The sequence below is a fragment of the Electrona antarctica genome (assembly GCF_951216825.1).
Source record: "Electrona antarctica genome assembly, contig: scaffold_55, whole genome shotgun sequence".
Lineage (NCBI taxonomy): Eukaryota > Metazoa > Chordata > Actinopteri > Myctophiformes > Myctophidae > Electrona > Electrona antarctica.
This window is the reverse complement of record NW_027638720.1, coordinates 679575-705933: the sequence shown is the minus strand read 5'-3', so window position 1 is coordinate 705933 and position 26359 is coordinate 679575. Positions and strand designations below refer to the sequence as shown.

Genomic DNA, 26359 nt, shown 5'->3' with positions numbered 1-26359 from the left:
GGCTGGAGCAGCTAAATGTAGCCTAAACGCGCTTCTATCGCGACTAGCGACGGGACCGCGGTGGGCCGTCTAAGACATAATCTTTTCTTAGAATTAGATGGAATGATTTAGATCACGAGTTATTAACGTTTTAAGATTTTCGTTGTCGTCGGCTAAACAGGGGGGGAACATTTTCGATGACGTCTCACTGTTGCGCAACATCGAGGATTGCGCAACAAGCGCTCCTATAGGCTGTGGCGCGATGCGACCGGTTTTGATATCATTAATCTCCGTCGTATTTATCAATCTCCGTCTCAAGCACCAGACCGTACTAAGTACCAGGACGGAGATCTCCGTCATGGGCCCCCAACCTGTTAATAATGAGCATAACGGCTGCTCTGACAACTAGCAGCTCAGCTGTGTAGCTCTGCGCAGCCTGCCTCGGCTGCCTGCCTCCTTGTTGCACCGACTGCTTTAGTGCTGGTTGCAACGACTGCTTTAGTGCTTGTTGCAACGACTGCTTTAGTGCTTGTTGCACCGACTGCTTTAGTGCTTGTTGCACCGACTGCTTTAGTGCTTGTTGCACCGACTGCTTTAGTGCTGGTTGCACCGACTGCTTTAGTGCTTGTTGCACCGACTGCTTTAGTGCCTGTTGCACTGACTGCTTTAGTGCTGGTTGCACCGACTGCTTTAGTGCTGGTTGCACCGACTGCTTTAGTGCTTGTTGCACCGACTGCTTTAGTGCTGGTTGCACCGACTGCTTTAGTGCTGGTTGCAACGACTGCTTTAGTGCTTGTTGCACCGACTGCTTTAGTGCTGGTTGCACCGACTGCTTTAGTGCTTGTTGCACCGACTGCTTTAGTGCTGGTTGCACCGACTGCTTTAGTGCTGGTTGCACCGACTGCTTTAGTGCTGGTTGCACCGACTGCTTTAGTGCTGGTTGCACCGACTGCTTTAGTGCTGGTTGCACCGACTGCTTTAGTGCTGGTTGCACCGACTGCTTTAGTGCTTGTTGCACCGACTGCTTTAGTGCCTGTTGCACCGACTGCTTTAGTGCCTGTTGCACCAACCGCTTTAGTGCCTGTTGCACCGACTGCTTTAGTGCCTGTTGCACCGACTGCTTTAGTGCCGGTTGCACCGACTGCTTTAGTGCCGGTTGCACCGACTGCTTTAGTTCCGGTTGCACCGACTGCTTTAGTGCCTGTTGCACCGACTGCTTTAGTTCCGGTTGCACCGACTGCTTTAGTGCCGGTTGCACCGACTGCTTTAGTGCCTGTTGCACCGACTGCTTTAGTGCCTGTTGCACCGACTGCTTTAGTGCCGGTTGCACCGACTGCTTTAGTTCCGGTTGCACCGACTGCTTTAGTGCCTGTTGCACCGACTGCTTTAGTTCCGGTTGCACCGACTGCTTTAGTGCCTGTTGCACCGACTGCTTTAGTGCCTGTTGCACCGACTGCTTTAGTGCCTGTTGCACCGACTGCTTTAGTGCCGGTTGCACCGACTGCTTTAGTGCCGGTTGCACCGACTGCTTTAGTTCCGGTTGCACCGACTGCTTTAGTGCCTGTTGCACCGACTGCTTTAGTGCTGGTTGCACCGACTGCTTTAGTGCTGGTTGCACCGACTGCTTTAGTGCCTGTTGCACCGACTGCTTTAGTGCTGGTTGCACCGACTGCTTTAGTGCTTGTTGCACCGACCGCTTTAGTGCCTGTTGCACCGACTGCTTTAGTGCCTGTTGCACCGACTGCTTTAGTGCCGGTTGCACCGACTGCTTTAGTGCCGGTTGCACCGACTGCTTTAGTTCCGGTTGCACCGACTGCTTTAGTGCCTGTTGCACCGACTGCTTTAGTTCCGGTTGCACCGACTGCTTTAGTGCCGGTTGCACCGACTGCTTTAGTGCCTGTTGCACCGACTGCTTTAGTGCCTGTTGCACCGACTGCTTTAGTGCCGGTTGCACCGACTGCTTTAGTTCCGGTTGCACCGACTGCTTTAGTGCCTGTTGCACCGACTGCTTTAGTTCCGGTTGCACCGACTGCTTTAGTGCCTGTTGCACCGACTGCTTTAGTGCCTGTTGCACCGACTGCTTTAGTGCCTGTTGCACCGACTGCTTTAGTGCCGGTTGCACCGACTGCTTTAGTGCCGGTTGCACCGACTGCTTTAGTTCCGGTTGCACCGACTGCTTTAGTGCCTGTTGCACCGACTGCTTTAGTGCTGGTTGCACCGACTGCTTTAGTGCTGGTTGCACCGACTGCTTTAGTGCCTGTTGCACCGACTGCTTTAGTGCTGGTTGCACCGACTGCTTTAGTGCTTGTTGCACCGACTGCTTTAGTGCTTGTTGCACCGACTGCTTTAGTGCCGGTTGCACCGACTGCTTTAGTGCCTGTTGCACCGACTGCTTTAGTGCCTGTTGCACCGACTGCTTTAGTGCCGGTTGCACCGACTGCTTTAGTGTTTGTTGCACCGACTGCTTTAGTGCTGGTTGCACCGACTGCTTTAGTGCTGGTTGCACCGACTGCTTTAGTGCTGGTTGCAACGACTGCTTTAGTGCTGGTTGCAACGACTGCTTTAGTGCTTGTTGCACCGACTGCTTTAGTGCTTGTTGCACCGACTGCTTTAGTGCTGGTTGCACCGACTGCTGTAGTGCTGGTTGCACCGACTGCTTTAGAGCTGGTTGCACCGACTGCTTTAGTGCTGGTTGCACCGACTGCTTTAGTGCTGGTTGCACCGACTGCTTTAGTGCTGGTTGCACCGACTGCTTTAGAGCTGGTTGCACCGACTGATTTAGTGCTGGTTGCACCGACTGCTTTAGTGCTTGTGGCACCGACTGCTTTAGTGCTTGTTGCACCGACTGCTTTAGTGCTTGTTGCACCGACTGCTTTAGTGCTTGTTGCACCGACTGCTTTAGTGCTGGTTGCACCGACTGCTTTAGTGCTGGTTGCACTGACTGCTTTAGTGCTGGTTGCACTGACTGCTTTAGTGCTGGTTGCACTGACTGCTTTAGTGCTGGTTGCACCGACTGCTTTAGTGCTGGTTGCACCGACTGCTTTAGTGCTTGTTGCACCGACTGCTTTAGTGCTTGTTGCACCGACTGCTTTAGTGCTTGTTGCACCGACTGCTTTAGTGCTGGTTGCACCGACTGCTTTAGTGCTTGTTGCACCGACTGCTTTAGTGCTTGTTGCACCGACTGCTTTAGTGCTTGTTGCACCGACTGCTTTAGTGCTTGTTGCACCGACTGCTTTAGTGCTTGTTGCACCGACTGCTTTAGTGCTTGTTGCACCGACTGCTTTAGTGCTGGTTGCACCGACTGCTTTAGTGCTGGTTGCACTGACTGCTTTAGTGCTGGTTGCACTGACTGCTTTAGTGCTGGTTGCACGACTGCTTTAGTGCTGGTTGCACTGACTGCTTTAGTGCTGGTTGCACCGACTGCTTTAGTGCTGGTTGCACCGACTGCTTTAGTGCTGGTTGCACCGACTGCTTTAGTGCTTGTTGCACCGACTGCTTTAGTGCTTGTTGCACCGACTGCTTTAGTGCTGGTTGCACCGACTGCTTTAGTGCTGGTTGCACCGACTGCTTTAGTGCTTGTTGCACCGACTGCTTTAGTGCTTGTTGCACCGACTGCTTTAGTGCTTGTTGCACCGACTGCTTTAGTGCTTGTTGCACCGACTGCTTTAGTGCTTGTTGCACCGACTGCTTTAGTGCTTGTTGCACTGACTGCTTTAGTGCTGGTTGCACCGACTGCTTTAGTGCTGGTTGCACCGACTGCTTTAGTGCTGGTTGCACCGACTGCTTTAGTGCTGGTTGCACTGACTGCTTTAGTGCTGGTTGCACCGCCTGCTTTAGTGATTGTTGCACCGACTGCTTTACCGACTGCTTTAGTGCTTGTTGCACTGACTGCTTTAGTGCTGGTTGCACCGACTGCTTTAGTGCTTGTTGCACCGACTGCTTTAGTGCTTGTTGCACCGACTGCTTTAGTGCTTGTTGCACCGACTGCTTTAGTGCTTGTTGCACCGACTGCTTTAGTGCTTGTTGCACCGACTGCTTTAGTGCTTGTTGCACCGACTGCTTTAGTGCTTGTTGCACCGACTGCTTTAGTGCTTGTTGCACCGACTGCTTTAGTGCTTGTTGCACCGACTGCTTTAGTGCTTGTTGCACTGACTGCTTTAGTGCTTGTTGCACTGACTGCTTTAGTGCTGGTTGCACCGACTGCTTTAGTGCTGGTTGCACCGACTGCTTTAGTGCTGGTTGCACTGACCGCTTTAGTGCTGGTTGCACCGACTGCTTTAGTGCTGGTTGCACCGACTGCTTTAGTGCTTGTTGCACCGACTGCTTTAGTGCTTGTTGCACCGACTGCTTTAGTGCTGGTTGCACCGACTGCTTTAGTGCTTGTTGCACCGACTGCTTTAGTGCTGGTTGCACTGACTGCTTTAGTGCTTGTTGCACCGACTGCTTTAGTGCTGGTTGCACCGACTGCTTTAGCTGTAGTGCTGCTGACTGAATGATCGGAGCAGAGTGGATTCAAAGGCGGGGCTACTTGGCCAGTGGAGGCGGGGCTACTTGGCCAGTGGAAAACAGCAACATGCATGCATGTGTCTCAGACTCTCAACCACTCTTTCAAACCTCACCGTGCATTGCGTAAATCTCACGTTAATTAAATTAACGCCGTTAAAAGGAATTTGTGTTGACGCACGATTCACGTTAATGTGAGTCATGTTAACAATGTTAACTTTGACAGCCTTAGAAAAAATAAAATTAAAACTTATTTTTAACCAAGATGGATGGACACAGTCCAAGTCGACTCACTTGACAGTCTCCAGTCCAGCAGAGAGCAGCGTCTGCTCAGCATCTCCTCCTGGGTGGTTACAGCTGAGGTCCACATGCTTCAGATGGGAGGAGGGGTTGAGGGCTACAGCTGAAGCCAGAGAAGAACAGCCTTTCTCTGTGATCGCACAGCCTGACAACCTGCAGAGAAATCCACACTTTAACAATGATGCTCCAGTACAGAGAAAACTCTATTTACCTCAGAGTCTGCAGTACAGATCCACACAGAATAAAACTCTATTTACCTCAGAGTCTGCAGTACAGATCCACACAGAATAAAACTCTATTTACCTCAGAGTCTGCAGTACAGATCCACACAGAATAAAACTCTATTTACCTCAGAGTCTGCAGTACAGATCCACACAGAATAAAACTCTATTTACCTCAGGGTCTCCAGGTGACAATGTGGACTCTTCACTCCGGCACATAGAAGCTCAATTCCGGAGTCCTGCAGGTTGTTCAAAGTCAGGTCTAATTCTCTCAAATGGGAAGGATTGGAGGCGAGAGCCGAGGCCAGAACTTCACAGCTTCTCTCCGACAACCAGCAGTTCTTCAGACTAAATGAAGAATACAACCAGATGAGAGAGAGAGAATTGCCATAGAATTTCCGTTGGCTCATGCAGCATACGTTTTCCACATAAAACCGTCTCTCCCACTGGGTTTTTAGATATTGATCCACAGTTCATGTTTAGAACGTTTTGTGCATTTTGATCAAACTGTCGGGGGCTTACTGACGTCTAGTTACGCCCCTGATACTCAACACCAATTAAGAATTAACATTAATATAAATATCATTCAAAACTAGGGGATGACACTCTGACAGAACACATTCAACCACTCATAGTGTCATAGTGTTTTAAATGTAGTATCTCAGCATAAAGACTACATACATTAGTCACTGTATCTTATCAATATTAAGGTCAGTGTGAGTTACCATGATATCTAACCTTATCCACACTGCAAATAAAGTACCACCTCCATAATAACTGCATTATAATCACTTACTATAACAGAACGTAACCAAATCAAAATAAAAATGTTAATTGAATCTGACCTGAGAATCTCCAGACAACAGTTTGGGCTCTTCAGTGCAGCACAGATGAGATCCACTCGGGAATCCTTCAAGTGGTTTCCACTCAAGTCCAGTTCTCTCAAATGGGACGGATTGGAGCTGAGAGCTGAAGCCACCACTTCAATGTGTTCCTCTCCTAGGTTACAGCCAGCAAGTCTGTAATTACAGATTAAGTGTAAAATCAGAGATGATCAAAACAGAACAGACCACGTTCACTGTCAAGGAGGTTCTCTGTGGTGCTGTCTGAAATGTGTGTGTTTGGATACTTTTCTGGCTAAGCAAATAAGAGGCATATTGAATTTAAATGTTCTCATAACTTTCCACTGTTTTCATTTATTGGAATACAAACATTAAATAATGAAAATAACAACTTGCTGATGTTTCTCCAATCTACACATCTGACAGTGAAGTGAAGAAATGTTCTGTCAGATGAACAGCCTGTACGACCGCATGACATTTGTTGAATATTTTGGTTTGCTTAACAAAGTCCTCTGTGAACGCTAAGCAGACCTAATGCAAAATGCAACAACGTAAACATTTGGTCCTTGATCCAGACCTTGTAAGCAAACTTTAGGTGTGAAAGGCACCTAAAAGATCTTCTATCTAGTTCTTCAGACATTAGCAGGATGTCAGTAAGAACAGAGAACAGAGAAGTGGAAGACAGATGGAAAGCATGGAACTTACATTTAAATGTATTAAGTAACGTGTAAACGTAATGACCACGCTCATTGTTTAAAAGACCATCCTCTGTACACCCCTTCACTAATGGTACGGTCCATTTCTCATTTGGTATAGTCTGTTTTCATTGTAGAATAACGCGCGCGCACACACACACACACACACACACACTTTGAACCATTCATTCATAAATATGAAGTGAGTCTCACTGAACTGAATTGATTTTGTTTTAACTGAAATAATGTTATCATTTGTCACAATGACAATGTGTACATGTGTTAATTTTTATTTTGAATGAATGAATGAAGTATATGAGTGAAAGCTGCTCTAATATGATTATATTCTTATGACTACTAACCTGGCCGTTTTGCAGTTCCTCACAGCTGGGACCAGTCTCCGTCGCCCCTCCTGTGATGTGTTGTATTTCTGCAGGTCCAAGTCCTCCAGAACCTCCTCTGACATCTGCAGCATGGAGGCCAGAGCTGAACACTGAGGCACAGTGAGTTCCTTCCCTGATCTGCTCTCTGACTCCAGGTACTGTTGGATCCCCTGACTGACTGACGGGTCGTTCATCTCCATCAGACAGTGGAAGATGTTGATACATCTGTCAGGAGAGGCACGGCGATCATTCATCTTCTTCAGGTTGCTGATGACTCTCTGGATCTCCTCTGGACTGTTCTCTGTCTGACCCAGCAGGCCTCCTAACAGACTCTGGTTGGATTGCAGTGAGAGACCATGAAGGAAACGGACAAAGAGGTCCAGGCGACCACTCTCACTCTGCAGGGTTTTCTTCATAGCAGCCTTCAGGAAGTCAGACAGGGAACTGTCACTGTTGTAACCATCATCTTCCAGGAATGTCTTCAGGACCTCCGTGTTCCTCTGAGTGAAACAGTGGGACAGGTAGACTGCAGCCAGAAACTCCTGGATGCTCAGATGAACGAAGCAGTAGACCGTTTTGTGGAAGAACAAACCGTCTTCTCTGAAGAAGGTTGTGCAAAAGCCCAAGTTCTTCAAGTCCTTGATTACATCAAGACCACACGCTTTCAGGTCCTCCTCATAGAAAATGATGTTGCCTTTTTTCAGTTGGTGAAACGCCAGCTCGCCCAGCTTCCGAAGAACTTCTCCTGCAACCTTTATGAGCTTCTCTCTGTCTGCCTCGCCTAGTGCAGGATTCTGCCGCTGCATCTCACCCATCAGGAAGTGGCAGAACAGCTCAACCAGGGTTTTGGGCAGCCTGAATGTCGTCCCCATGTTCTTCCCCATGTTCTTCACAACGGTAGCAAGGATCCAACAGAAGACTGGGCTTTCACACATGGTGAGGAGCATCTTTGATTCTTTGATCTGTGAGAAGATTGATCTGGCCTGGGTCTCATCACTGAACGTCTTCTGGAAGAACTCCTCCTTCTGGTCATCTCTGATGAACCCTCGTACTTCTGTCATCCTGTTTACAAACTCTTTAGGGATCTGATTGGCTGCTACAGGTCGCGAGGTTATCCAGATGCGCGCAGAGGGGAGGAGCTTCCCCTTGATGAGGTTTACAAGGAGATCTTCCACTGGGTAAGAGTCGTTGACATTCATGAGACCAATTTCCGTGCTGAAATCAAACTGGAAATTATTTTCATCATAACCATCCATAACAAACATGACTTTGAAGGGGGTGTCGTTGTAGTCTCCTGACTTCTGCAATTCAGTGAAGATAAGATTAAGAACGTCTTCCTCAATAAATCTGGTTTCCACGATGCAGCAGTGAATTAGCTGTGCCAAAGTAAACTTTTGTCCCTTGAGCATATTTAACTGGCGGAACTTGAGCGGGAACACGAGGTGTGGGTCTTGGGGGAAACATTTCTTGGCCCAGTCAGACACGAATTTGTGTACGAGGAACGTTTTGCCAATCCCTGCCCAGCCAACGGTCAGCACTGTTCTTATGATCAGTCCAGAAAGGTCTTTGAACATCTGACCCAGTTGGATTTCTGTTCCCTGTCCTGCCTTCTTCATCTCCATCTGTCTGACCTCATGATGGCTGTGGATGTCTGTTCTTTGGATGTCTACATTGTAGAGCGGGGTGAAGACGTTTTTAAACACGACCTCAGACTGTGTGCCCAGTTTTACATTCAGATATGAACTGTTCATGTTGCGTTTAAGCTTCTCTTCATAGTCAGTGATGTGACGATATCCTGGTGTTCTCTCCAACAGACCTGTAGCGAACAAAGCATTTACATGTTACACGCACACGCGCGCACGCGCACACACACACACACACACACACGCACACACGCACACACGCACGCACGCACACACACACACACACCTTACCTCTCAGTTTGGCAGCTCTGTCTCGTCTTTCCTTCTCTGCTTCTGTCAAAGCTGAGATGAGAGACAGTGATTGGTCAGTGAGATGAGAGACAGTGATTGGTCAGTGAGATGAGAGACAGTGATTGGTCAGTGAGATGAGAGACAGTGATTGGTCAGTGAGATAGTGATTGGTCAGTGAGATGAGAGACAGTGATTGGTCAGTGAGATGTGATACAGTGATTGGTCAGTGAGATGAGAGACAGTGATTGGTCAGTGAGATGCGAGACAGTGATTGGTCAGTGAGATGAGAGACAGTGATTGGTCAGTGAGATGAGAGACAGTGATTGGTCAGTGAGATGCGAGACAGTGATTGGTCAGTGAGATGAGAGACAGTGATTGGTCAGTGAGATGAGAGACAGTGATTGGTCAGTGAGATGAGAGACAGTGATTGGTCAGTGAGATGAGAGACAGTGATTGGTCAGTGAGATGAGAGACAGTGATTGGTCAGTGAGATGAGAGACAGTGATTGGTCAGTGAGATGAGAGCCAGTGATTGGTCAGTGAGATGAGAGCCAGTGATTGGTCAGTGAGATGTGAGGCAGTGATTGGTCAGTGAGATGTGAGACAGTGATTGGTCAGTGAGATGTGAGACAGTGATTTGTCAGTGAGATGAGAGACAGTGATTGGTCAGTGAGATGAGAGACAGTGATTGGTCAGTGAGATGAGAGACAGTGATTGGTCAGTGAGATGAGAGACAGTGATTGGTCAGTGAGATGTGAGACAGTGATTGGTCAGTGAGATGTGAGACAGTGATTGGTCAGTGAGTTATCGCGTTGGCAAAGGCGGGTGTGGGTACGAATCCCGAGACCTCGCGTGTGCTGTGACAGAGATCGTGTTAACCCATTTTGGGCGGGAACCCCTTTTGGTGTTTTAATCATTACGAAAAATAGCAGATCTACAAGTTCATAGCGCAGCACTCGGTGCCGCGCTATGAACTTGTAGATCTGCTATTTTTGAAAAATCTAACGTTTTTAACTAAAATCTTTGCTTCCGGGGGGGGGGGGGGGGGGAGGGGTCCCTGGAACAACATATTTTCTGATGAGGGTCGGCGGCCAAATACATATAATTCTGGGGGTCCTTGACATGAAATAGTTTGAGAACGACTGACATAGAAACATAGGGTTTTCAGAAAACTGTCAGGAATTAGAAGGCATTTGTAGAATCGTCCTCAGGTCAAAATGGGCTAAATACTTACTGTGTGTCCTGTTCCCGTATAGAGCTGCCAGTGCTGCTGCGTACATGACGACAGTAACAATAAGCCCCGGTCTTCCTCTGCCTGGTGGTTCTTTAGGAGCTGAAAGACAGAAATATAAAAACAAAACTAGAAAAGAAAATGACTTCACCTTTTCGATTCCTCTGCGACCTTTAGCATGCTGTTAGACCACCCATGAGGTTTGGGACCTTTAGCATGCTGTTAGACCACCCATGAGGTTTGGGACCTTTAGCATGCTGTTAGACCACCCATGAGGTTTGGACCACCCATGAGGTCTGGGACCTTTAGCATGCTATAAGACCACCCATGAGGTTTGGACCACCCATGAGGTCTGGGACCTTTAGCATGCTATAAGACCACCCATGAGGTTTGGGACCTTTAGCATGCTGTTAGACCACCCATGAGGTTTGGACCACCCATGAGGTTTGGGACCTTTAGCATGCTATAAGACCACCCATGAGGTTTGGGACCTTTAGCATGCTGTAAGACCACCCATGAGGTTTGGACCACCCATGAGGTCTGGGACCTTTAGCATGCTATAAGACCACCCATGAGGTTTGAACCACCCATGAGGTTCGGGACCTTTAGCATGCTATAAGACCACCCATGAGGTTTGGGACCTTTAGCATGCTGTTAGACCACCCATGAGGTTTGGACCACCCATGAGGTTTGGGACCTTTAGCATGCTATAAGACCACCCATGAGGTTTGGGACCTTTAGCATGCTGTAAGACCACCCATGAGGTTTGGACCACCCATGAGGTCTGGGACCTTTAGCATGCTATAAGACCACCCATGAGGTTTGGACCACCCATGAGGTCTGGGACCTTTAGCATGCTATAAGACCACCCATGAGGTTTGAACCACCCATGAGGTTCGGGACCTTTAGCATGCTATAAGACCACCCATGAGGTTTGGGACCTTTAGCATGCTGTTAGACCACCCATGAGGTTTGGACCACCCATGAGGTTTGGGACCTTTAGCATGCTATAAGACCACCCATGAGGTTTGGGACCTTTAGCATGCTGTAAGACCACCCATGAGGTTTGGACCACCCATGAGGTTTGGGACCTTTAGCATGCTGTTAGACCACCCATGAGGTTTGGACCACCCATGAGGTTTGGGACAACATATTTTCTGATGAGGGTCGGCGGCCAAATACATATAATTCTGGGGGTCCTTGACATGAAATAGTTTGAGAACGACTGACATAGAAACATAGGGTTTTCAGAAAACTGTCAGGAATTAGAAGGCATTTGTAGAATCGTCCTCCCATGAGGTTTGGGACCTTTAGCATGCTGTTAGACCACCCATGAGGTTTGGGACCTTTAGCATGCTGTAAGACCACCCATGAGGTTTGGGACCTTTAGCATGCTATAAGACCACCCATGAGGTTTGGGATCTTTAGCATGCAATAAGACCACCCATGAGGTTTGGACCACCCATGAGGTTCGGGACCTTTAGCATGCTGTAAGACCACCCATGAGGTTTGGACCACCCATGAGGTTTGGGACCTTTAGCATGCTGTAAGACCACCCATGAGGTTTGGGACCTTTAGCATGCTGTAAGACCACCCATGAGGTTTGGACCACCCATGAGGTTTGGGACCTTTAGCATGCTGTAAGACCACCCATGAGGTTTGGACCACCCATGAGGTTTGGGACCTTTAGCATGCTGTAAACTGGAGTTATGGCTGTTTAAAGCCCAGCCAATAGGATTCAATAATCATAGTCCCCCTAGCAACCCCTCAAGGACCCCTGGGGGTCCCCGGACCGCACTTTGATAACTACTGGCAAGGCTGGCAAATGGGAGGAGACATGTGTGGCAGTAGGGCTATGTATGCGATAGACTACAAGGCCCAGCATGCTTTGGGAGGAGACATGTGTGGCAGTAGGGCTATGTATGCGATAGACTACAAGGCCCAGGAGACATGTGTGGCAGTAGGGCTATGTATGCGATAGACTACAAGGCCCAGCATGCTTTGCATGTATCAGACTTCCGGGGACTAGTAAACAAGTGTTGTACTACTAGCTGTGTCCCGTCATTTAACAACATGGATGGAAACCCCTGGGCAGTGTGTGTGTGTGTGTGTGTGTGTGTGTGTGTGTGTGTGTGTGTGTGTGTGTGTGTGTGTGTGTGTGTGTGTGTGTGTGTGTGTGTGTGTGTGTGTGTGTGTGTGTGTGTGTGTGTGTGTGTGTGTGTGTGTGTACACCAGACAATTGCACGAGTCCCTCCGATCCGAGTCCGAGTCGAGTAGCAAGTCATTTGGTCCAAGTCTCAAGCAAGTCTCAAGTTTTTCTGTTGTGGGCAAGTCAAGTCAAGTCGAGTCACAAGATTATGTCAAGTCGGGTCGAGTCACAAGGTTGTCGAGTCAAGTCGGGTCGAGTCACAAGATTATGTCAAGTCGGGTCGAGTCACAAGGTTGTCGAGTCAAGTCGGGTCGAGTCACAAGGTTATGTCAAGTCAAGTCGGGTCGAGTCACAAGGTTATGTCAAGTCAAGTCGGGTCGAGTCACAAGGTTGTCGAGTCAAGTCTGGTCGAGTCACAAGGTTCACGCAGTTTATCAATTTGACCCAACATGAAACCTGCATTTATAACAGTGAATGGCCGGACAGGCCGGTTACTTAAGTTGTCCGAGTCAGCTTGTCTCAAGTCGAGTCGAGTCTGGAGTCATTGTCTTCCAAGTCAAGTCGAGTCTCAAGTTTTTACCCTTAAGTCCAAGTCAAGTTGCAAGTCGTCAAATCAATGACTCGAGTCGGTGTACACACACACACACACACACACACACAGTATCAGTAAACTACGTACCTCTGTAAAGCGGGTTGTCTACAGCCTCGCTCTGCTCCACACTGAACCAGTTCTTTATCGCACAGGATATTCTTTTAACTTTTCTCCCTTCCTCGTCGTCGCTGATCGTCACCGCCCGGGAGTCGGGCCCGCTCCATTCCTCATCGTTGTAGATCCTGGTCTCGTTGGGTTTGGGTCGAGTCCATTTCTCATCGTGGAACCTCCATCGATAGGTGACCACGGCCGACTCTGTGACGTCTCCGATGCAGTGCAGCGTGCAGTTGCTGGAGTTGGAGTCACACGGAGCCACGATGGCCAGGTCTGGATCTGGGACTCTCTCTGTTGAGGAGACAGAATGAGTCACATGGAGCCACGATGGCCAGGTCTGGATCTGGGACTCTCTCTGTTGAGGAGACAGAATGAGTCACATGGAGCCACGATGGCCAGGTCTGGATATGGGACTCTCTCTGTTGAGGAGACAGAATGAGTCACATGGAGCCACGATGGCCAGGTCTGGATCTGGGACTCTCTCTGTTGAGGAGACAGAATGAGTCACATGGAGCCACGATGGCCAGGTCTGGATCTGGGACTCTCTCTGTTGAGGAGACAGAATGAGTCACATGGAGCCACGATGGCCAGGTCTGCATCTGGGACTCTCTCTGTTGAGGAGACAGAATGAGTCACATGGAGCCACGATGGCCAGGTCTGGATCTGGGACTCTCTCTGTTGAGGAGACAGAATGAGTCACATGGAGCCACGATGGCCAGGTCTGCATCTGGGACTCTCTCTGTTGAGGAGACAGAATGAGTCACATGGAGCCACGATGGCCAGGTCTGGATCTGGGACTCTCTCTGTTGAGGAGACAGAATGAGTCACATGGAGCCACGATGGCCAGGTCTGGATCTGGGACTCTCTCTGTTGAGGAGACAGAATGAGTCACATGGAGCCACGATGGCCAGGTCTGCATCTGGGACTCTCTCTGTTGAGGAGACAGAATGAGTCACACGGAGCCACGATGGCCAGGTCTGCATCTGGGACTCTCTCTGTTGAGGAGACAGAATGAGTCACATGGAGCCACGATGGCCAGGTCTGGATCTGGGACTCTCTCTGTTGAGGAGACAGAATGAGTCACACGGAGCCACGATGGCCAGGTCTGGATCTGGGACTCTCTCTGTTGAGGAGACAGAATGAGTCACATGGAGCCACGATGGCCAGGTCTGGATCTGGGACTCTCTCTGTTGAGGAGACAGAATGAGTCACATGGAGCCACGATGGCCAGGTCTGGATCTGGGACTCTTTCTGTTGAGGAGACAGAATGAGTCACATGGAGCCACGATGGCCAGGTCTGGATCTGGGACTCTCTCTGTTGAGGAGACAGAATGAGTCACATGGAGCCACGATGGCCAGGTCTGGATCTGGGACTCTCTCTGTTGAGGAGACAGAATGAGTCACATGGAGCCACGATGGCCAGGTCTGGATCTGGGACTCTCTCTGTTGAGGAGACAGAATGAGTCACATGGAGCCACGATGGCCAGGTCTGCATCTGGGACTCTCTCTGTTGAGGAGACAGAATGAGTCACATGGAGCCACGATGGCCAGGTCTGGATCTGGGACTCTCTCTGTTGAGGAGACAGAATGAGTCACATGGAGCCACGATGGCCAGGTCTGGATCTGGGACTCTCTCTGTTGAGGAGACAGAATGAGTCACACGGAGCCACGATGGCCAGGTCTGGATCTGGGACTCTCTCTGTTGAGGAGACAGAATGAAGACGGCTCACTACTGCACCACTCTCAGAAGAGCAAATTCAGTAACAGGTTTTTGTCCCAGACATGCAGCACAGATAGACTTAGGAACTCCTTTATCCCAAGGGCCATTAGACTATACAATGAATCAATGGGGGCCGTGGGGGGGAGACGACGAGGAGGGAGGGGATTGGTCAGTTAACGTTTTTGCTTTTCCTTTTTGGTGTACTTTTTAACCCATGCCTTTAACTTATTGCTATTGCCTTTTTTACTACTTTCTATGATGTAACTTTTACATGTTCATCAGGCTCTTTTTATTCTGTATGTAGGTTTTTACACTGGAGCTGTTGGACAAAGCAAATTTCCTTCGGGATTAATACAGTATCTATTTATCTATCTATCTACCATACATACACACGCACGTAATGTACACGCGCGCACGCACTAGCACGTACTGTACACGCACTAGCAAGCACTAGCACGCACTAGCACGCACTAGCACTAGCACACACTAGCACGCACTAGCAAGCACTAGCACACACTAGCAAGCACTAGCAAGCACTAGCACTAGCACGCACTAGCACGCACTAGCACACACTAGCACTAGCACACACTAGCACACACTAGCACTAGCACTAGCAAGCACTAGCACACACTAGCATGCACTAGCACGCACTAGCACGCACTAGCAAGCACTAGCACGCACTAGCACACACTAGCAAGCACTAGCACTAGCACGCACTAGCACGCACTAGCACACACTAGCACTAGCACACACTAGCACACACTAGCACTAGCACGCACTAGCACGCACTAGCAGGCACTAGCACGCACTAGCACTAGCACGCACTAGCAGGCACTAGCACGCACTAGCACTAGCACACACTAGCACACACTAGCACTAGCACGCACTAGCAGGCACTAGCACGCACTAGCACTAGCACGCACTAGCACGCACTAGCACTAGCACACACTAGCACGCACTAGCACTAGCACGCACTAGCAGGCACTAGCACGCACTAGCACACACTAGCACTAGCACGCACTAGCAGGCACTAGCACGCACTAGCACACACTAGCACTAGCACGCACTAGCACGCACTAGCAGGCACTAGCACGCACTAGCACACACTAGCACTAGCACGCACTAGCACGCACTAGCAGGCACTAGCACGCACTAGCACACACTAGCACTAGCACGCACTAGCACTAGCACACACTAGAACGAGCGCGCATGCACACTCACGCCATGCTGGGGGAACCGACTGAAGACGAGATGTTAACATGACTCCAAGTCCAACAGTCTACCAACAGTCATTAACCCATTCTGGGCAGGAACCCCTTTTGGTGTTGGCATTATGTTATGCTTTAGCTATTGAAAAATAGCAGATCTACAAGCTCATGTTTCTATGCCACCGAGTGGCATAGAAACATAGCTTTTTCAGAAAACTGTCAGGATGTAGAAGACATTTTTAGAATCTGATCTCAGGTCAAAATGGGTTAAGGGATGTGAATCCCTAGACCCCTTCAAAACCACACTCAAAGGGCACCTACGGACGGCCGCAATTCGAAACTGGCCCCGTAAAACCTGAACCCCCCCCCCCTAAAACCTGGTAAGTCTTGTTGTGAGTCATACTTACTCATCTCTGTAAGCAGGTAAATCTTGTTGTGAGTCATACTTACTCATCTCTTTAAGCAGGTAAGTCTTGTTGTGAAGTCTGTGGTTGATCTCCACAGAATACAGCCCGATGTCTTCTACGGTCATGTTGTCGATGACCAGCCGTCCGGTGTGTGTGTCCAGTGTGGAGCGGTTTCTAAACGTCCTGTAGTATTCCAGACCTTGGACCGGATCCCACTCCGCTGCCTTGTTGCCTCCGTGCTTCCACATGATGCTGGTGACGGCTTCAGGAACAGAGCGGTGGTCTGGGAGCAGTTCCACGCGGATGCCTCTGTCTCGTGGTGGAAGGTACGTCACCACATGGGCTGAGGAGAGAAACACATGGCAGTCAAATCACAATTTAGGCATTTATCAGACGATTAGGCAAGAACAAAAATCATGGCAATACATCACATACATAAAAAGTAGTATTCAAGAAACATGCGTAAACTAAGAACGTAACAGTGGAATATCTATATAATGAAGCTATACATATAAACTATACATACTATACTATACTATACTATACTATACTATACTATACTATACTATACTATACTATACTATACTATACTATACTTATATACTGTAAAGTGCTATGACTACATACAATGCAATTCTAGTGCTGTCTACGTAACATGCTATAAGTCTGTATAAAATGCTTTCTAAGTCAACATAAAGTGCTATCTAAGGGGCTATAGGGCAAGTGCTACGGGCCATGGAGTCTGAAAAGGTGGGTTTTCAGACTACGGCGGAAAATTGGGAGTGAGTCTGTAGTTCTGACTGTAATGGGAAGTTCATTCCATAGTTTAGATTGGGAGTGAGTCTGTAGTTCTGACTGTAATGGGAAGTTCATTCCATAGTTTAGATTGGGAGTGAGTATGTAGTTCTGACTGTAATGGGAAGTTCATTCCATAGTTTAGATTGGGAGTGAGTCTGTAGTTCTGACTGTAATGGGAAGTTCATTCCATAGTTTAGATTGGGAGTGAGTCTGTAGTTCTGACTGTAATGGGAAGTTCATTCCATAGTTTAGATTGGGAGTGAGTCTGTAGTTCTGACTGCAATGGGAAGTTCATTCCATAGTTTAATCCACCTTAATGCAAGTGGATGGAGGAGAAATCCACCTTAATGCAAGTGGATGGAGGAGAAATCCACCTTAATGCAAGTGGATGGAGGAGAAATCCACCTTAATGCAAGTGGATGGAGTAGAAATCCACCTTAATGCAAGTGGATGGGAGTAGAAATCCACCTTAATGCAAGTGGATGGAGGAGAAATCCACCTTAATGGAAGTGGATGGAGGAGAAATCCACCTTAATGCAAGTGGATGGAGGAGAAATCCACCTTAATGCAAGTGGATGGAGTAGAAATCCACCTTAATGCAAGTGGATGGAGGAGAAATCCACCTTAATGCAAGTGGATGGAGGAGAAATCCACCTTAATGCAAGTGGATGGAGGAGAAATCCACCTTAATGCAAGTGGATGGAGGAGAAATCCACCTTAATGCAAGTGGATGGAGGAGAAATCCACCGTAATGCAAGTGGATGGAGGAGAAATCCACCTTAATGCAAGTGGATGGAGTAGAAATCCACCTTAATGCAAGTGGATGGAGTAGAAATCCACCTTAATGCAAGTGGATGGAGGAGAAATCCACCTTAATGCAAGTGGATGGAGGAGAAATCCACCTTAATGCAAGTGGATGGAGGAGAAATCCACCGTAATGCAAGTGGATGGAGGAGAAATCCACCTTAATGCAAGTGGATGGAGGAGAAATCCACCTTAATGCAAGTGGATGGAGGAGAAATCCACCTTAATGCAAGTGGATGGAGGAGAAATCCACCTTAATGCAAGTGGATGGAGGAGAAATCCACCTTAATGCAAGTGGATGGAGGAGAAATCCACCTTAATGCAAGTGGATGGAGGAGAAATCCACCTTAATGCAAGTGGATGGAGGAGAAATCCACCTTAATGCAAGTGGATGGAGGAGAAATCCACCTTAATGCAAGTGGATGGAGGAGAAATCCACCTTAATGCAAGTGGATGGAGGAGAAATCCACCTTAATGCAAGTGGATGGAGGAGAAATCCACCTTAATGCAAGTGGATGGAGGAGAAATCCACCTTAATGCAAGTGGATGGAGGAGAAATCCACCTTAATGCAAGTGGATGGAGGAGAAATCCCCCTTAATGCAAGTGGATGGAGGAGATGCCGTCGTAATGACTGTTTTGACACTTGCTGAAAATAGCTGATCTACTTGTAGATCGGCTATTTTCAGCATGCAACTCATTGTAAAATTACTTCTACTGGATCTCTTGTCCACTAGTCCCTTCCTAACATTTTACTCTAGTTTTTATTTGTTGATGAAATTGTCAGTATATTTAGTCTTAGTTTTAGTCGTCATAGCTTAGGTTTTATTTGGTTTCCATGTAGTTTTCGTCAGTTTTCGTCTTAGTTTTAGTCGACGAAATCAACACTGGGACCCACTGATGTATAAACGTGAGGACTTCATGTAACTTTAAGGACTTCATGTAACTTTAATTCATGTAACTTTAAGGACTTCATGTAACTTTAATTCATGTAACTTTAAGGACTTCATGTAACTTTTTTGAATACTTAATTTTAAATGAAAAACCCCTCCCAGCAGGAGCTGATGCAGGAGAGACGGGAGATGGACGACAATTGGGTCGTCGCATGTGACGGCGGCTACGCATCAGGAAGAAAGCCAGCTAACACCATGTTGCGGCTACGCATCAGGAAGAAAGCCAGCTAACACCATGTGGCGGCGGCTACGCATCAGGAAGAAAGCCAGCTAACCCCATGTGACGGCGGCTACGCATCAGGAAGAAAGCCAGCTAACACCATGTGGCGGCGGCTACGCATCAGGAAGAAAGCCAGCTAACACCATGTGGCGGCGGCTACGCATCAGGAAGAAAGCCAGCTAACCCCATGTGACGGCGGCTACGCATCAGGAAGAAAGCCAGCTAACACCATGTGGCGGCGGCTACGCATCAGGAAGAAAGCCAGCTAACACCATGTGGCGGCGGCTACGCATCAGGAAGAAAGCCAGGTAACCCCATGTGACGGCGGCTACGCATCAGGAAGAAAGCCAGCTAACACCATGTGACGGCGGCTACGCATCAGGAAGAAAGCCAGCTAACACCATGTGGCGGCGGCTACGCATCAGGAAGAAAGCCAGCTAACACCATGTGGCGGCTACGCATCAGGAAGAAAGCCAGTTAACACCATGTGGCGGCGGCTACGCATCAGGAAGAAAGCCAGTTAACACCATGTGACGGCGGCTACGCATCAGGAAGAAAGCCAGCTAACACCATGTGACGGCTACGCATCAGGAAGAAAGCCAGCTAACCCCATGTGACGGCGGCTACGCATCAGGAAGAAAGCCAGTTAACACCATGTGACGGCGGCTACGCATCAGGAAGAAAGCCAGCTAACACCATGTGACGGCGGCTACGCATCAGGAAGAAAGCCAGCTAACACCATGTGACGGCGGCTACGCATCAGGAAGAAAGCCAGCTAACACCATGTGACGGCGGCTACGCATCAGGAAGAAAGCCAGTTAACACCATGTGACGGCGGCTACGCATCAGGAAGAAAGCCAGCTAACACCATGTGACGGCGGCTACGCATCAGGAAGAAAGCCAGCTAACACCATGTGACGGCGGCTACGCATCAGGAAGAAAGCCAGCTAACACCATGTGACGGCGGCTACGCATCAGGAAGAAAGCCAGCTAACACCATGTGACGGCGGCTACGCATCAGGAAGAAAGCCAGCTAACACCATGTGACGGCGGCTACGCATCAGGAAGAAAGCCAGCTAACACCATGTGACGGCGGCTACGCATCAGGAAGAAAGCCAGCTAACACCATGTGACGGCGGCTACGCATCAGGAAGAAAGCCAGCTAACACCATGTGGCGGCGGCTACGCATCAGGAAGAAAGCCAGCTAACACCATGTGACGGCGGCTACGCATCAGGAAGAAAGCCAGTTAACACCATGTGACGGCGGCTACGCATCAGGAAGAAAGCCAGCTAACACCATGTGACGGCGGCTACGCATCAGGAAGAAAGCCAGTTAACACCATGTGGCGGCTACGCATCAGGAAGAAAGCCAGTTAACACCATGTGGCGGCGGCTACGCATCAGGAAGAAAGCCAGTTAACACCATGTGACGGCGGCTACGCATCAGGAAGAAAGCCAGCTAACACCATGTGACGGCTACGCATCAGGAAGAAAGCCAGCTAACACCATGTGGCGGCGGCTACGCATCAGGAAGAAAGCCAGTTAACACCATGTGACGGCGGCTACGCATCAGGAAGAAAGCCAGCTAACACCATGTGACGGCGGCTACGCATCAGGAAGAAAGCCAGCTAACACCATGTGACGGCGGCTACGCATCAGGAAGAAAGCCAGCTAACACCATGTGACGGCGGCTACGCATCAGGAAGAAAGCCAGCTAACACCATGTGGCGGCGGCTACGCATCAGGAAGAAAGCCAGTTAACACCATGTGACGGCGGCTACGCATCAGGAAGAAAGCCAGCTAACACCATGTGACGGCGGCTACGCATCAGGAAGAAAGCCAGCTAACACCATGTGACGGCGGCTACGCATCAGGAAGAAAGCCAGCTAACACCATGTGGCGGCGGCTACGCATCAGGAAGAAAGCCAGTTAACACCATGTGACGGCTACGCATCAGGAAGAAAGCCAGCTAACACCATGTGACGGCGGCTACGCATCAGGAAGAAAGCCAGTTAACACCATGTGACGGCGGCTACGCATCAGGAAGAAAGCCAGCTAACACCATGTGACGGCGGCTACGCATCAGGAAGAAAGCCAGCTAACACCATGTGACGGCGGCTACGCATCAGGAAGAAAGCCAGCTAACACCATGTGGCGGCGGCTACGCATCAGGAAGAAAGCCAGTTAACACCATGTGACGGCGGCTACGCATCAGGAAGAAAGCCAGCTAACACCATGTGACGGCGGCTACGCATCAGGAAGAAAGCCAGTTAACACCATGTGACGGCGGCTACGCATCAGGAAGAAAGCCAGCTAACACCATGTGACGGCGGCTACGCATCAGGAAGAAAGCCAGCTAACACCATGTGACGGCGGCTACGCATCAGGAAGAAAGCCAGCTAACACCATGTGACGGCGGCTACGCATCAGGAAGAAAGCCAGCTAACACCATGTGACGGCGGCTACGCATCAGGAAGAAAGCCAGCTAACACCATGTGACGGCTACGCATCAGGAAGAAAGCCAGTTAACACCATGTGACGGCGGCTACGCATCAGGAAGAAAGCCAGTTAACACCATGTGACGGCGGCTACGCATCAGGAAGAAAGCCAGCTAACACCATGTGACGGCGGCTACGCATCAGGAAGAAAGCCAGCTAACACCATGTGACGGCGGCTACGCATCAGGAAGAAAGCCAGCTAACACCATGTGACGGCGGCTACGCATCAGGAAGAAAGCCAGCTAACACCATGTGGCGGCTACGCATCAGGAAGAAAGCCAGTTAACACCATGTGGCGGCTACGCATCAGGAAGAAAGCCAGCTAACACCATGCACCAAATGCCTTATTCTTTATAATTACATACAGTATTAACCCATTTAGACCTGGGGCCCTTTCCACAAAACTTGGATTAGAGATTAAACCGGGATTTAACAGATATCCTGGTTTAATATATCCTGGATCAGCGATCAGTTAACCTGGATATGTTGAGGCTTGATTCAGTCTCATGAAAGCAATGCCACACTAGTTACCCTAGTAAGTAGTAGTAGTAGCCCATGTTTTGTAATGGCATCATCATGCTATTATGCCCACATACAGAGTGAATTTAAAAAATTAACATGATAATACCTTTTATATAATCACCAACATGAATTATGTTTGTTATTTACAGCTAGGTGGGCATTCAGAATAATTGAATTAATAAATACAACATTTTAGATTTTTGGATTGATTTGTATTTTATTTGTATTATCTTATTATAGGATAATATTGGAGGAAACAGACCCTTAATGGGTCCAGAACCACTTTTAGAGAAGATCTGGAAATTATAATGTGACAAATATTTGGAAAATTGGATTGAGTGCGTTGGGGATCTTAGTATAATCTGATCGACATGAGGAATTTACTTTAAAGAAACATGTTTTTGTCTTCTGTCAAAATGTGTAATGATGCATGCATGTAGAAATGGGAACATGTATTGTAAGTCTATGTTGTCTTTGTGTAAAAAAAGAGAAAATCCTCAAAATAAATGATGATAAAAAAAAGAAATCTGGACTGAAAGCACTGTAATGTGAAGAAAGCCAGCTAACACCATGTGACGGCGGCTACGCATCAGGAAGAAAGCCAGCTAACACCATGTGACGGCGGCTACGCATCAGGAAGAAAGCCAGCTAACACCATGTGACGGCGGCTACGCATCAGGAAGAAAGCCAGCTAACACCATGTGGCGGCTACGCATCAGGAAGAAAGCCAGTTAACACCATGTGGCGGCTACGCATCAGGAAGAAAGCCAGCTAACACCATGCACCAAATGCCTTATTCTTTATAATTACATACAGTATTAACCCATTTAGACCTGGGGCCCTTTCCACAAAACTTGGATTAGAGATTAAACCGGGATTTAACAGATATCCTGGTTTAATATATCCTGGATCAGCGATCAGTTAACCTGGATATGTTGAGGCTTGATTCAGTCTCATGAAAGCAATGCCACACTAGTTACCCTAGTAAGTAGTAGTAGTAGCCCATGTTTTGTAATGGCATCATCATGCTATTATGCCCACATACAGAGTGAATTTAAAAAATTAACATGATAATACCTTTTATATAATCACCAACATGAATTATGTTTGTTATTTACAGCTAGGTGGGCATTCAGAATAATTGAATTAATAAATACAACATTTTAGATTTTTGGATTGATTTGTATTTTATTTGTATTATCTTATTATAGGATAATATTGGAGGAAACAGACCCTTAATGGGTCCAGAACCACTTTTAGAGAAGATCTGGAAATTATAATGTGACAAATATTTGGAAAATTGGATTGAGTGCGTTGGGGATCTTAGTATAATCTGATCGACATGAGGAATTTACTTTAAAGAAACATGTTTTTGTCTTCTGTCAAAATGTGTAATGATGCATGCATGTAGAAATGGGAACATGTATTGTAAGTCTATGTTGTCTTTGTGTAAAAAAAGAGAAAATCCTCAAAATAAATGATGATAAAAAAAAGAAATCTGGACTGAAAGCACTGTAATGTGAAACACATTTATCACACACAACTAAACAATCACACCCATGTGAAGTAAGTGGTGCAACTCCGTGTGGGGGTCCCTGGGGGGCGCTCCACAGGAGCGCACCCAGGGTGCCGGCCCGATTCCGGCGAGCCGCCCCGCGGTCCAAAACGGTTGAGAAATGACAGAGTTACCGTGTGGGGGTCCCTCTACTGTACCCTCCACTGTACTGTACTGTACTGTACTGCACTGCACTGCACTGCACTGCACTGTACTGCACTGCACTGTACTGTACTGTACTGTACTGCACTGTACTGCACTGGCACACCTGAAATCACCATATATATACAGTTAATATGTGCGTGTTTGTGTGTGTGTTAGGTTGCGCACAGGTGGTGAAAAACAACCAGGCTGTTTTCATGCTCATACCCAGCCAGCCAGCTACCCACACACATAGTCACTTAAGGAAGTGGTTTGCACCACTTAAAAAGGTAGGTTCAACATCAATTGGATTTTTGATTCGGTGTTGTAGTAGGCTAATATTAGTTATATTACATATACTGTACATGTATACATATAAGAAGTCATGGCTGTAATAGCTGCTGCTTTCATCTAGTGAGAGGTTCCAAAATATTCTGTACCATCTGTTAGCTTTTAATAGTTTGGTTTGTGCTGCCTCTGTAAACAGATGGGCCTACTGTATATGTACTGAATATGTACTCTATGTACACATCAAAGCGTCAATGAATGAATCACTCAAACAACATGGTTTGTATTGTATTGCATGGAGTTGCCTGATCACTACATCCCTGGTTCATATTCTGATATGATAGTCAAGTGTTGATTCCAAGCAGTGTATTCAGAAGAGTGGCACTAATGAGTGCATGCCATGGGCACCTCAATTTGAATGTTCTGTTTATAAATATGGAAAATGATCTGAAGTAATAGCCTTCAGTACAAATTTGACACTCATTGGCCTGTGGACCCCCATTAGAAATCATATGCCAGGGACCCCCATAAAATATTTTTCTATAGCAGTCATTCAACCATTTTCATTTCAAGGACCGCAGGTTTGACCTGAATTGGGCCCATTGAATGGCATTTCTATATCTCTGGGACCCCAATGTATATTGTAAATTCAAAGTTAACTTCACTCACTGTACAAATGGGTCCATTTGGTTCCATTTGTACACTCTGAGTTACAGACCTAATTATTATATAGCTGGGGACCCCCTGGAACACTCAAGGACCCCTGGGGGTCCCCGGACCCCACTGTGGCAACCACTGCACTAATGTGCATTACCCCTGTCACATGACTGACAGTTGGAATCATAGCTGCTGGCTGTCATTATTGAGAGGTTCCAAAAAGTGTATTCTAAAACAGTTAGTCCCAATACTTGATTCTGATTGGCTGGTTACCGTCACGTGACCGGTGTAAATTTCACCGATAACACACACCTTCAATCACTTTATATCATTCCCAGCTGATTCCGCAGCTCTGTAGCTGTACTGGGGAAGGGGAGCGCTTGATTGCCTTACAAACCCATGCCGTGCGGACGTCTAAGCACCGCCCGGCTCATATGACTGTAAATGTGTGGCTCCAGGCGGCCCCGTAAAGACATCGAGCGCTATTCTCCCGTCAACAAGGAAGTGATGTGGCTCGCTCTGGTGGCGCAAAGCGTAGCTACTTTTATTAGGTTAATATTGCTATATGTTTGTAACCGTTTTAGAAAAGCAATAAGCCACTCGAGGCCCCATGCAGTTTACCGGGTATTTTACAATGGCTGGGAGGGTAAAATACCCTCTGCTCCGCGTCGGGTCTGCCTACGCCTCCCAGACATTGTAAAATACCCTTCGCTGTGCGTCGGGTCTGCCTACGCCTCCCAGACATTGTAAAATACCCTTCGCTGTGCGTCGGGTCTGCCTACGCCTCCCAGACATGGTAAAATACCTGGTAACCTGAGACCTCACGTGGCTTATTGCTTTAATATGTGCCCTTGATCTTTTAGTCATTTTGACAGATGGGCCTATATATATATATATCAAAACGTCAATGAATGAATCACTCCAAACATGGTTTGTATTTTGAGAGAACTGATCCCTACATCTCTGCTACATATTTGTGACCAGATTTGAGCCAGATTTGAGCCTGCCATCGCGCAAATTACAGCTTTTCACCAGAGGAGAAAAACTCCTGCTTTCATATGACATGAAAAAAAAGAAAATTAAAAGAAAATCCAATGGCAGTCCCTCAGTCAAATGTAGTCACATTTTAACATGATATATTAGGACAGTAGGCCTATACATGACTTGGGCATTAGGACAGTAGGCCTATACATGACTTGGGCATAGAGCCAACATGGTACTATGACATCATTATCAGACATACATTTATCCCTCAACGTATTGTTTATATGTTATATAACATGATTAGCTCTAGGTTTTGGAGCAGTGGCAATTTTACAAATAATAGTAATTTTAATGTAAAGTCGGATAACTATTGATTATGGGTCGGGTGGAATAACAAACTGATGCGAGGGGCGACGAGAGATCCCAAACTTCACGGAGTCGACGTGACACCTGCATTATTTGATGGCTCTTTTGATATGGATGTGTGGATACTGTAGGCTACTGTTCATTATGGATGTGTGGATACTGTAGGCTACTGTTCATTATGGATGTGTGGATACTGTAGGCTACTGTTCATTATAGATGTGTGGATACTGTAGGCTACTGTTCATTATAGATGTATGGATACTGTAGACTACTGTTCATTATGGATGTGTGGATACT

At 47.7% G+C, this 26359-nt stretch overlaps 1 protein-coding gene across 1 annotated transcript in view; it reads right to left on the bottom strand.

The window, feature by feature from the left end:
• LOC306917781 (uncharacterized protein) overlaps positions 1 to 26359 on the bottom strand; it is a gene marked incomplete at its 5' end in the record, with an annotated part of 62116 nt that overhangs the window by 16335 nt on the left and 19422 nt on the right. Inside the window, 8 exons of the mRNA XM_079530689.1 lie at positions 4777 to 4935; positions 5178 to 5351; positions 5849 to 6022; positions 6903 to 8739; positions 8858 to 8908; positions 10091 to 10189; positions 12916 to 13233; positions 16321 to 16620. Of these exons, the coding sequence (XP_079386815.1) occupies positions 4777 to 4935; positions 5178 to 5351; positions 5849 to 6022; positions 6903 to 8739; positions 8858 to 8908; positions 10091 to 10189; positions 12916 to 13233; positions 16321 to 16620 (3112 nt within the window). The remainder of the gene's footprint in view (positions 1 to 4776; positions 4936 to 5177; positions 5352 to 5848; positions 6023 to 6902; positions 8740 to 8857; positions 8909 to 10090; positions 10190 to 12915; positions 13234 to 16320; positions 16621 to 26359) is intronic.